This window comes from Quercus robur, chromosome 11 (assembly GCF_932294415.1).
Source record: "Quercus robur chromosome 11, dhQueRobu3.1, whole genome shotgun sequence".
In the NCBI taxonomy this organism is placed as follows: Eukaryota; Viridiplantae; Streptophyta; class Magnoliopsida; order Fagales; family Fagaceae; genus Quercus; species Quercus robur.
Genome location: NC_065544.1, coordinates 27,599,071 through 27,612,606, shown reverse-complemented (window position 1 = coordinate 27,612,606; position 13,536 = coordinate 27,599,071). Strand labels below are relative to the sequence as shown.

At 37.5% G+C, this 13,536-nt stretch overlaps 1 protein-coding gene across 1 annotated transcript; it reads left to right on the top strand.

Moving 5' to 3' along the window:
* Positions 1-4,771: 4,771 nt before the first annotated feature.
* Positions 4,772-11,644, top strand: LOC126706024 (L-galactose dehydrogenase). Its single transcript, XM_050405287.1, has 5 exons — positions 4,772-5,223; positions 7,189-7,417; positions 7,572-7,871; positions 8,611-8,739; positions 11,263-11,644. Exons 1-5 carry the CDS (start codon positions 5,054-5,056, stop codon positions 11,392-11,394), a joined length of 960 nt encoding a protein of 319 aa, XP_050261244.1. The 5' UTR covers positions 4,772-5,053; the 3' UTR covers positions 11,395-11,644.
* Positions 11,645-13,536: the final 1,892 nt, after the last annotated feature.

Here is a 13,536-nt window from a genome sequence, read left to right as displayed (position 1 = left end):
ATTAAACTTGAGAATCTGGAATAAGAATTGTTTCGGGCATGTGCGTAATACTTTGGCTAAGAAACTCAGGGATTTAAAGTGGGCTGAAGAGGAAGGATGCTATGTATCAAATCCAGGGAAGATTTATCAGTTAAGGGATGAAATTCAGAAGCTTAAATATCGGGAAGAAAGTATGTGGAAGCAACGGTCCCGAAATGATTGGCTAAAGGAGGGAGATAGCAACACACGCTATTTCCATTGTCGAGCAAACCAAAGGAACCAACGAAACTTTATATCAGGTTTGGAGGATGATGCTGGAGTGTGGGTGGATGATGAAAGCCGGTTGGGTGGGATTTTTGAGGATTATTTCAGGACTATTTTTTCTTCTTCAAACCCTTCGGATTTTAACAGTATTTTACAAGGCATTCACCCAGCTATTACTGAGGAAGCAGCTGAAGTGTTGGGGCGTGATTTTCATGCAGATGAGGTTGGATTGGCGCTTAAACAAATGGCTCCTTTGACAGCTCCTGGACCTGATGGGATGTCACCGGTTTTTTATAAATCTTTCTGGCATATTGTAGGGGAGGATGTCACTGCAGTGGTGCTTAAAGCCCTCAACACAGGTGTGGTTCCAGAATCCCTTAACTCTACTTTCATTGCTTTAATCCCTAAGATAAAGCATCCTAAAAAAGCTTCTGATTTTCGACCTATTAGCTTGTGCAACGTTGTCTATAAATTGATCTCAAAGGTTGTGGTTAATCGTTTGAAAATTTTTTTAGCCATGGCTATCCCTGAATCGCAGAGTGCTTTTTTGTCTGGTCGACTTATAACTGATAATGTGCTTGTGGCCTTTGAAACTCTTCACTATCTTAAAAGAAAAACCCAGGGTAAGGTGGGTCATATGGCTCTTAAGCTTGACATGAGTAAAGCTTATGATAGGGTGGAATGGGAATTTTTGGAGAGAATCATGCGGCATTTGGGTTTGGGTGAAAGAATGGTGAATCTTATTATGTCTTGCATATCATCTGTTTCTTATTCCGTCCTCCTTAATGGTCAGCCTGTGGGATTTATTAAACCAGAACGAGGTCTTCGTCAGGGTGATCCTTTATCACCCTACCTTTTTCTCATGTGTGCTATGGGCCTCCAAAGTTTGCTTCATTCAGCTGAGATGGAAGGGCATATCCAAGGGGTAGCTATCTGTCGGAATGGACCTAGGGTCTCTCATTTATTTTTTGCTGATGACAGTATATTATTCTGTCGTGCAAAAGAGGAGGAATGTTAGAAGATACTGGATATTTTGGCTACTTATGAGAAAGGGTCGGGGCAGAAAATAAATCGAGACAAAACTAATATTTTCTTTAGCTCCAATACCACTTCAGATATGAAGGATCGGATCCAAGCTATTTTGGGTGTTCCGGCCATTCGCCGGTATGAACAATACCTGGGTCTACCAGCTCTTGTAGGTAGGGCAAAGAAACAAAGCTTTGTTTATATGAAGGAAAGGGTGTGTAAGAAACTTCAAGGATGGAAGGAAAAACTCTTGTCTCAGGCTGGTAGGGAAGTGCTCATCAAATCAGTTATCCTAGCGATTCTCACATACACAATGAGCTGCTTTAAACTCCTAACAGGATTGATTAAGGAACTGGAAATCATGATCTGCAAATTTTGGTGGGGGTACAGCGGAGGGAACAGGAAGATTCACTGGGTTAAATGGGATAGACTTTGTGAGGCTAAGGAGGTTGGAGGTATGGGGTTCAAGGAAATTGAGAAATTTAATGATGCTTTGTTGGCTAAACAGGTTTGGCGGATGATTAATAATCCGGAATCTCTTTGCCATCGTGTTTTCAAGGCAAGATTTTTTCTGAACTGTTCTATTCTTGAAGCTAGAGAATCTATTGTGGGTTCATATGCATGGAAAAGTATTTTGAGTGCTAGGGATGTTATTCGAAGAGGAATGGTGTGGAGGGTAGGGACGGGGGAGAGGGTGAAGATTAAGGAGGATAGGTGGTTGCCGGATAAAGCAAATGACTTGGTTATTTCACCGCTGCCCCAAGTGGCAGCGGAGACAAAAGTTAGCTCTCTCATTGATCAGGACCTAGCTAGGTGGAAAGAGGAGACGGTTCGAAACTTATTCCTCCCCCATGAGGCCGATTCAATCTTGGCCATACCGCTGAGTTTAAGGCGACCCCCTGATCGTATCGCCTGGAAATACACTCCCTCGGGTTTGTTCACAACTAGCAGTGCTTATAAACTAATTCTATCTTGTGAGTCCAGGTCCAATGCAGGTAGCTCAAGTGCCGAACACCATAAGAAGTTCTAGAAGGGCCTATGGCAACTCCGGATGCCAAACAAAATCAAAAACTTTGTTTGGAGGGCGTGTAATGAGGCGTTGCCAACAAAGATGAATCTGCACCATCGGCATGTCACGAATTCAGACATTTGCGACCTGTGTGGAGAGTTTCCTGAGGATACCGTTCATGCTATATGGACTTGCAAGGAGGTAGCTGGAGTATGGTCGTCCTTGGAATGGTTTCATCAAGCTGCCCCTGTTCAGCCCGTGAATTACAGAGAGCTGTTGGCCAGGTTTATGCCGAGCTCAGATGATTACAAAGCTGAGATTTTTGCTATAACTAGGTGGTGTGTGTGGAATAGACGCAATGCCATTCACTTCAACCGAGCGGTCCGTCCTGTGGAAAGTATTTGCAGGGAGGCGGGTAGCTTACTTCAGGAGTTTCTTCAAGCCCGTGAGGTTGAGCTGAGTCCTCCACTCCCTCAGGCGATTCAACGATGGCGACCTCCTGATCCGAATATTTACATAATCAACTTTGATGCAGCGGTCTTTCGAGCTTCTAACCTGGTAGGGGTGGGAGTGATTGTTCGCGACAACAGGGGTGATCCGATTGGGGCGCTAACCATGCCTGTTCCTTTCAGGCAGTCTGTGGCAGAGTTGGAGGCAGAGGCATGTCAGAAGGCGGTCCAGTTTGCTCTGGAGATTGGATTGACTCAAGTGGTGGTCGAAGGTGACGCTGTTACTGTTATTGAGGCTCTCAAGAATGGAACGGGCCAGTTTGCCAGCTATGGAAACATCCTTGATGACATTCTGTCCCAATCAACCTGTTTTCAATTTATTGATTTTTCTTTTACCAGCCGTGTATGTAACTCTGTTGCTGATGCGTTGGCTAAGAAAGCTAGTTCTGGTGTTGGGTTACAGGTTTGGTTAGAAGATTTACCTGATGACATTGTCCCTCTGGTGGTTAGAGATGTTCATTAATTTTGGTTTTCAATAAATTTCCCAGGCTTGGTCTGGTTTCTCAAAAAAAAAAAAAAAAAAAAAAAAAAAAAATCTTCCCGCTCCTCTTTTTATTTGGCAAAAAACTTATTTACAAAATAAAAAAGAAAATGAAGAAATAGAATATGAAAACAAAAGACAATGAAATGAAAGGAATAAAGATTGAATTCTATTTGTTTAGTATCTAAGATGAATTACGGAGTCAAGGACCTTATAGTTAAATTAGTACCTTCCCATACACAAAGTGTTTAGGGGTCTAAGGCAAAAAGAGTTTGAACTTTGAAATTAACAACATATTATAATTTTCTCTCAAAAAATGAATTGATTGAATTCACAATTTTCTAATATAATAAACTTTTGAGATAATCGATAATTTATCATTTATCTCTTTCTTACCGATGCTGAAATCACCTCATTATAGATGACAAAATAGAATTGTCACCCCCGCTCCCCAGGACAAGACAAGACGAGATGGACACCCTTAATCCAACCCCTACTTCGCAGTCTAGTTAACACGTAAGAGTATTCATAGTGGTGGTGCTAAAAAATTTAGTTGCTCAAAAAACTATTTTATCTATTTTAACACCTCACTTTACAATACATCTAATATCAAAGATTCCAAATTTTTTACCACTTCATTTAAATATTCATTCTTTATTCTTTTTTTAATCTTTCTTTATTCTTGTGACTGGCAAAAGCAAGAGCAACCACCACCAACCATCATCCAATGCTAGCCACCCAGCAAACCCACACCCAATGCCAACCACCACCATTGGTAAAAAAAAACCAAAAACAAAAAATCATAAAACAAGAAGATAATAGTTTGCTAGCACCCATAACCCACCACCACCACCACTACAACCTATGCCAGAACCCATAACCCACCTCCGCCACCCTTACAACCAATGCCAGCACCCCAACCCACAACCCACCATCACAGTCACAACCTGATTTCAACCTAAAATCAAATTCCAACCCACAACCAAATCTCAACTCAAACCCACGGACCAATGAATCCACCCTAACACCCACCATTGCTTGCAACAAACCATCGACCAGCAATAGTCAACCCACAAAAACTACAAAACCTAGCAACCCAAAACACCAACACCTACCCACATCGTTGCCCATCTAAACCTCCATAGTATGCCCACATTGTCACCAATCTCAATTGTCCTGATTCCACATTGTCACCAATCTCAATTGTCCTGATTTTGAGTTAGAGGAGGTGGGTAAAAGAGGAGGAGAAGAGAGAAAAGAGAAGGAAAAAAAAAAAAAAGGAAGAGAAGAAGAGAGAGAATAAAAAAAAAAAAAAATATATATATATATATATATATTTTTTTTTACAACTTTGAAACTACAATAAAATGCCAAAGATGAAAACTGTAGCAGTGTAGCTTGGTTGCTAATATATTAAACTTTGGCACTATCAATGTTGCTTCCTTTTTTGTGTTTTAGTTGCTAAAATAGCATTTAAGCCATTTGAGCATCATCAACATCGTAAAGTCCTCCAGTTTTTTTTAACCAAAAAAAGAAAAAAAAATTGTCTTTTACCATTAAACCTCTATATGCTAGAACCTCAGTGCAGCTTCCACGAAAGAACATTAAGATCAACAAAACCCATATTGATGTGAGTTGAGAGTCCAATCTAAGCCTCCAGTACACTCCAATCCAGTTTCCATCACCTGACCGTTAAAATCTCTTTCTTTCTTTCTTTCTTTCTTTCTTAATTTTCAACTTCAACAATTTTCTCACATCCCAAACACCCTAATAACTCAGAATCAAATGGCCAAGCTCGAGCTCCGGGAGCTAGGGAACACGGGGCTGAAGCTCAGCTGCGTGGGCTTCGGGGCATCGCCTCTCGGCAACGTTTTCGGCACAGTCTCCGAGGAAGAAGCAAATGCCTCCGTTCGTGAAGCCTTTCGTCTCGGTATCAACTTCTTCGACACCTCTCCGTACGTATCCATCTATCTTTTTTTTCCCCATTCCTGAAACTACACTCAATTTCTTTCTTTTTTGTGTGTGTAAGGCTATGTTTGGTTTTGCCTAGAAAAATGTAGGAAAGTTGAAACATTGAATTGAACTGTGTGTTTCTCAATTGATGCCTATCTGTTTGGTTGCTGAAAAAGGAAGAAACTATCGTATTTCTCGTAATGCTAGATGAAAAGACAAAAGCTTAGGCTTAATTAGTCTAACTTTTGCCCAAAAATTGAAGTTAAGTTGTGTGTTCATAGTGGGACTAGAAAACAAATTAATTGTGGTTTTTGGATCTTATACTTTGGTTGTTAGAAATTATATGAGAGTTTTGTTTCTCGGAGAATACTACTTTATGAGAGTTTTGGAACTCGTTAATGCTTCCTTTGGTTTCCCAAAAATGTAAAAATGGGAGAGAAAATTTTTTTGTGTGGAAAGAAAATTGTAAAGGAATGAAGGAATTGAAGTTTTGAAGTCTTAATTGGTTGAAGAAAATGATATCTTGACGCAGTGGCGAAGCCAGAAATTTTTTTAATGGGCCAAGTTAAATATAATAAAGTTCTTTAAGGAAAAAAAAAAAAAAAAAAAAAAAAAGCTAAATTTTTTAATACTTTCCAATTTATGTCTTTTTGTCAATTACTTCTTTTTTTTTTTCTTTTTTGTCACCAAATAGAGTGATTTATTTTTTATTTTTATATTAGATCAACAATTTTTTTTTTGAGAAGAATAGATCAATTTATTAAAAAAAAAAAAAAAAAAACACATGATACCAAATTGAGATAAAAACATCCAATTCTAGCTTTAGCTCAAAGAATTGATATAAAATCACTGTATAATTACCTTTATTTATCAATAACAAGAATTGATATCAAATCACTATATAATTTTTTCTTTATTTATCAATAACACTTTCACTTTTTTTTTTTTTTGGTCAATTGAAATGGAACTAACAAAAAGGTAAACAATAAAATCTTTATCACATTAAAAGAAAAATAAATTTTAAAAGCCCAAGTGTGAGCAAGTTGTAAATTACTAGCCTAAAAGATATAATTTTTTAACCTTTTACTAGCTTCTGGAAACAAGTACAGAACCAAATCATATAGCTTAGGTAAAAGACTGAACAGTAAGTAGTAGATACTAATACTATCATCAATAAACACAATCGCATAGAGAGAGTTTGAGAGAAAAATACTACTGCTCACAGTCGCATAGGGATTTGCTTTTGGAGGGATTTGTTTTTAATATGGAAATTAAAAAAAATTGATTTGCTGTATGTATTTGGATGGTCTATGGGCATATGCTTTTTATTTTTTAATGAATTCTTTGTATCAATTTTTTTTAAAAAAATCAATTTTCAAATTAGGAAGCCCAAAATGAATTTAGAGGAGTTATTTTTTCCCAAAATATTGGGGAAAGGGGGGGGGGGGGGTGTAAGTAAATTTAAATGGTCATTCATGATTTAATTTCCTCTGTTAATGGAAATTTCAAAAGCTTGGGGGGGCCTTCGCCACTGTGACTTGACGGGTAGACTTTAAATTATTGGGGACCCTGACAATCCCCATTTGGTAACCAAGAAAATGTAAGGAGCACTGAACTAAAGTTCTGAAATCTAAATATGTTGTTATATGAATCTAACAAATGAAAAACCGATTAACTTGTGTTTGCTCTATATCATGCACTTTTTTATTATTCTTTTTAAACAAAAACAAAATGTATTTGATTAGATTTCAAATTTAACATCCATTTCTTCTTTGTACCTCAAATAGAGTTAGTGACTGTAGTAAATTCGAATGCTTTCACCCTTGTCATGCACTTCTTGCTAATTTTATTGTTCACAGATCATTAGTTGCTTCGTTCTTGCCTTGTTTCAACATAATTATCATTTGCTTTATTTCTGATTATTCATCCATTTGGAATTTTGAATATGTATTTTCTATCATTTTTAGATATTATGGAGGGACTTTGTCAGAAAAGGTACTTGGTAAGGCGTTAAAAGCTCTAGGAGTTCCAAGAGACAATTACATTGTATCCACAAAATGTGGACGGTACGCTGAGGGTTTCGACTTCAGTGCTGATAGAGTGACTAGGAGCATTGACGAGAGCTTGGCAAGATTGCAGCTGGATTATGTTGATATACTACAATGCCATGACATTGAATTTGGATCTCTAGATCAGGTGCTAAATTATTTGATCCTCGTTCACCTTCTTTATATATGGATCCTCTTAGTTCTGCATATTTCTAAGCGTATTCACATGTTGTTTATTTATTTGATTCTTAATAAAACGCCTTGTGATAATGACATTTGGAGTCTTTAATTTTTGTTAACAGGTTGTGAATGAGACAATTCCTGCCCTTCAGAAACTGAAGGAAGCAGGGAAAATCCGTTTTATTGGGATTACTGGACTTCCATTGGGAGTTTTTACTTATGTACTCGATAGGGTGCCACCTGGCGCAGTGGATGTAATTTTGTCATATTGCCACCACAGTATTAATGATTCAACATTGGAGGATTTACTACCTTACTTAAAGAGCAAAGGTGTTGGTGTAATTAGTGCTTCTCCACTTGCAATGGGTCTTCTTACTGAGAGTGGTCCTCCACACTGGCACCCAGCTTCACCTGAACTCAAGGTGTGCTTTTTTCTCTATGAAATAATCAACACTGTAGATTTTTATGCTTCTATTCCATTTACCCAACATCACATCTGTATTTGTATATGTGTGCCTGGGTGTCAGGCCAATAAAAAAAATCACCATGCAAGAATGTTTATTACAAAATATTTTATGGATCCTTCCAGTTATGCGTATTTTATGCCTTGCGATTGTGATAGTGACAAAATAGTAGAATGAGAATATCTGTTCTGATTATGAATATAAAATTATACAGAAAATAGAAAATTTCTCCTACCTAAGTTATTTCTTGGACACCTGCAAGGCTGCAACTAGCTTTACATTTTTGTAAAGGGATTAATAATGTTTATTACACTGTTAAGATCTGAGAGGATGTTGTTCAAAATAAATTCTTTGTGAGCACACTGAATTTAGTAGGACTCCTTTTATCTAACCAGATTAAGGTAAGAATGGACAACATGTTTCCTTACTAAAAGGTAAACAAAGATCTATATGTGAAATAAACCTAATTGGTTAACTTTTTAAGTTTTGATTTCCAACTACATACATAAAGGAGTCACCTCTGTCAATTTTCTTAGCTATTGTGCCTTCGCCATCGAACATCTTAAATGTTCTCAAAGATTTTTTTACCGTTTACTCATGGGTAGATAGATTACATGGTTTCTTAAATCTGGTTGTAGCTTGAAGGATATAATATAAAGTATTTTTAACTGCTACATCTATTGTATACTTCCAACAGTCTGCATGTCAAGCTGCTGCTGCCTACTGTAAAGAAAAGGGGAAGAATATTTCTAAGTTAGCTATGCAATATAGTCTGTCAAATAAGGACGTTTCGTCTGTGCTGGTTGGAATGAACTCCGTTAGACAGGTAAACATTTATTATTTCCTTAATTTACACATTTCTAAAATATACCAGAACTTTCTAATTTACAAAAAGATCTATCTCACCATGTTGAATATATGTATGACCAATCTCTCAAGTCAATATATGAATTTCCTGGGTCATGTCTGTTGCAATGAAGTTGAATAATTGATGGCGTTTTCTTTCATAAAATATTTAATTTAGACACATATAAAGGCATTGTTTTGTCCTTGTGCTTTACATGATCCACTGACATACGTTCAGTACAAATAATTTACCATCATATAATAATTAATACTCATCAAGAAGATTTCTAGGTTCAAATTCTTTGTACTTGCGGCAAATGAGAAACTGGTGCACGTTTTTTCATTTGTTTTGACATTTAGTTTTGGACGTGTTTCATTTGATTCCACTCCATGTGAAGTCAGGTTGCAAATATGTGGTGCACTTATGAATAGTTGTTCAGTGTCATTGTTTTTTATGAGTTATGTCTGGCTTAATGTAAGTAAATGTGATGCTATATTGTGCAACGTTGTGATCCTTAGCTTACAAAATGTCAAAAGTAGGATATCATTAAAAATGGAAGTTCCCAAAAAAAAATTGGATGCAGTTAAAAGAATGAATAAGGGGGAGCTGTTGTTTTAGAAAGTGGACAATTCCCGACCCATCAAAAAAAAAAAAAAAGTGGACAATTCTTGATGTTCTAAGAACTTAAATTGTGGAGGTATGACCTACTGTTCAGATGATGACTTGCAATGCTTAACCTACTTTGCCTCATATCAAATTTACTACAAACATATTTCCCTTTTATATATTTCATTGTTAAAGTACATGGATATATTGATGCAGGACATGGTCTGAATCTTGCAAACTCTAGCACTAGAGGGAAAATAGGATTATAATTAAATGTTAAAAAAGGATGGGTCAATTAGTTTGATAGCAGGAAATATAGGGGAATAGAATTTAGGGTTCAATAGGCTTAAAGGGATGTTTGAGGATCTGATTTGATCTTAGTCTTTAGATCAGTAACAGAGAAGTGGAGAAAAAAAGGGCAAGTAGATGTTGAAGGAGAAAGAAACAGAGCAATAGAGAAAGGTGCTTAGGAACTCTCAGTGCTCAATAATCTGCCGTACTGTCAAAAAGTGAGAATTACAACCCTTTTGTAATGCTATACAAAACCCAACAGAAATACAAACCCCAGCCCTGTGATTAGATAAATCCTGGCCCTACATTACAAAACTAATTAAAAGTACCTAAAGAACTTAATTAGCCAAAAATGTAATCTGATAAATATTAGCTGACTATTGACTACCATTGACACTTGTAGGACCAAAAGGTAGGAACAAAAGGACTTCGAAATTGATTAGGAGTGTAGGACCTGTAAGACCGTAATTATAGTTTTGCACTTCCACAATGTATAGTTCTTCTCCAACCAGCTTATTGATACAGCATCATGTGCAGATGGCATGTGGATTGCTAATTTGTTAAAACATGGAGTTATAGCAATGCTATAGGAGAGAGTTTCTGCACTACAGCCAAAAACTCTCAAGAATTGACACTCAAAGATCAGATGTTTCACATTTCATTCCTCTTGTAACAAAAAGCAAACAAAGAAGTTGAGCATTCCCTTTTTTATGAAGAAGAAATTTTGAATCTCCGCACTATTTGTTTTCTTGCCAGACATAAGTTAAAACTGTACCTTGTAATGATCTAACTACCCTAAACTGTAGCATCTTAAGAACCTGGAGTAGAACTTGCTTTAAAATTTCTCCAAGCACTTATGTTAATACCACCGTATTCGCTATGAGTTAACCATGTGATTTTATCCTTTAAATCAGACCATATCTTAATGTCATTTTGTATCCATTGCCACAATTCCCCACAGTATCTGCACAATCAGTATCAGGCCAACTCTGTCCCAAGTTCCTACTTTCAGCTGCCACAGTAACTTTTCCTGGATATCAAATCTTCAAATATACTTTCCCCATATGTCTCTACTGTCTGCACCTGCCTTTGTCCCTTACTTCCATCCTTTTTTTGTCACTTAATTAGAGTCAAGTTTCACTATGGTCTGGATAGAAGACCCAAAGGTATGGAAATTGGGTGGGTCTTCTGTTGGATTGTAATGGCCTTATTATCCAATATTATGTACGAGGCTAATAATATTTGAACCTAGTAGTTTTGAACCACCAGGTGTAGTCAATAACTGCTGAAGAGCCCTCTTTCAAGGTTGGTCAACTGGGTTTAGATTCTTGCCTTAATTATTTCCCTATCTGGAATTTTTACGAAACATTTTGCTCAAAAAAAAAAACATCGGTAATCTATTTAAGGGCCTGGTTTTGGTAATAATTATATGATGAAACCACTGGCTACAAGGTTAAATCAGGATTCCATTCGCATGCTCTTTTTCATGTCCCCATGGTTTTGGTCAATGCCATGGTTTCCACAATTTGAGTTGAATTCTCCGTTATCTTTTAACAAGTGTGCTTCTTGAACTGTAGGTTTAACTTGTGGCATTTTGATAATCAGGTTGAGGAGAATGTTGCTGCTGCTATGGAGCTCGCAACTGCTGGGAAAGATGAGGAAATTCTATTGGAGGTTGAAGCTATCCTGAAACCTGTGAAGAATCAAACTTGGCCAAGTGGAATCCAACAGAGCTGACTGCTACTTTTCATGTGGCTGAATAACCAGCATTGGCCTATCAATAACAGATAAATCCAATTAGAGGCTAATTCTATTCTTACGAGGGCTCTATCCAAATGGCAGTGGGAAAATTTATCTACATGGGGATAGATCCAAATACTTTGTGTTATAGGCATGTCATCTTAGGATGCATGCATGTATGCGTGATATCTCTACTTTTTCTCCAAGTAAGAATGTAGACATTATTATATATATGATTTTGGAGTCATGTGATGGGTTTCTTGTTAAATGTTGTTAAAGCAACTAAATACGAGGAAGAATGTTAGATTCTGAATCTATTATTATTCCAAATTAAAATAGTTTATTATATAAAATTTATAAAAAAATAATAAAAATTCCTTTAAAATAGATAATTAATACACAATTACCCATAATTAATATATCCACTGAAAGTCTAATATCGTAACTGAAATCTACTTGTATATATACTGATTATTAGGGCTGTCCACGAGTCTGTCCGGGTCGGGTTTGTGCCTAACCCAAAACTGACCCGCTACAATCAGGTGGAGAAAAAAGGCACCTGCCGCCGACCCGCCGGAGTAATCAGGTCGGGCGGTTCAGAACATCAACAGGTGGCGGTGGGTCGGTCGGATTTGGGACAGAGAGAAAACTATGGAAAAAACACAGATCCGACGAAAATCTCACCAGATTCGATGAGATTTCGCTAGATCTAATCAAAATATCACCAGATCTAAGGGAAATAGCGCTTGAATCTAGAAAAATATCATCGAAATCTAGGTTTTTTCCCCGAATTATGGAAATTTTGGCCGGAATCTGGAAATCTTTCGGTCGGTTCGGGTTTTAAGGGAGGAAAACTGAAACCCAACCCGCTGGAATCGGTTTCTGGTGATGAAGACCCGCTGTCGACCCGCCGGAGTAATCAGGTCGGCCGGTTTCGGGTCGGATTCGGTCGGTTCTTCGGGTGGGCCAGATACTCGGATGAATCTGGATAGCCCTATTGATTATCAATGGGAGTTTGACCACATACATATGCACAAATATCCATAGGACCATAACTGAAATCTAGACGCTAAAAAATTTGAACAAAAAAAAAAAAAAAAAAAAAAGAATAATAAAAAACTATCACAATTCACAACTTCATGAATTTGTTTTATGCTCTCTAAAGCAACATAAGGGCAAAACAGAGCTGTCCTTTGTTTATAGCAGAAGAAGAAGAGGCATCTTCACAAGCTTGTTGGCCAACACCTGTAATGACCAAAGTTGCACTAAATCACCTTCCTTGAGATCATTCGACTTCCGAACATTGTTCCAAGCGGTCCTCAATGCATATGTTGAACTTGTATTTCCCGTAATCTTAGGCATGTCCCACTGAATCAAAACTATATCATTAAAAATTTGAAGCTTGGGATCGATGAGTCTTGCTGGGATTTCTTGTCGTGCTCTAAGTTCCTCTTTCTCTTGCTTAGACAAGAAATCCTCCCTCACTATTTGTCTCAAAGGTATTGAAAACCAGTTGTTACCCTTTGTTATGTCAGTCTTGAACAACTTTTTTCTGTACCACCAGCAATTCATCAATCCCATTCAATGTATTGATCACATCCTTGAACTTTGGAGGCAGGATGGGTGGTGGGTGTGGACCCGCAATCGCTTTCTTGAGTGGCATCGAGCATTGCTTCTTTTTCTTGGCCTCCAAACCCCAATCTTGAATAGCAAAGGCAGAGCCCATGACCTTTTCTTGCACAACCATTGCCCTCTGTTTCTTGGTTTCCAATTCCAAACTCCAATCTTGATCATCATCATGTCCAAATCTTGGTCTCTTTTGAACAGCAGATCTCTTGACCTTTTCTTGGATAAAGATTGGCTTCTTGAGAGCCTTCTCTTGTATCAATCTTGCAAACTTGTCAAATTTTTCTATTTCTAGAGATGCAACCTCAACCAAGGCGTCAAAAGAGAACCAAATGGGAGTAACAGAGCAGGAGTTAGATGGCTTTTTGGGTGGGATTATTTTCAGTCATTTGATCTTGTGGGGCTTTGGATTTTCATCAAGATTAGAACCCACGTCCAAATGGGGTTTAGCGTTAGCAGGAAGTTCTGGCAAAAGCCCATAATCCCTCTTCCTCTTAAGATTCAAAATTGGAA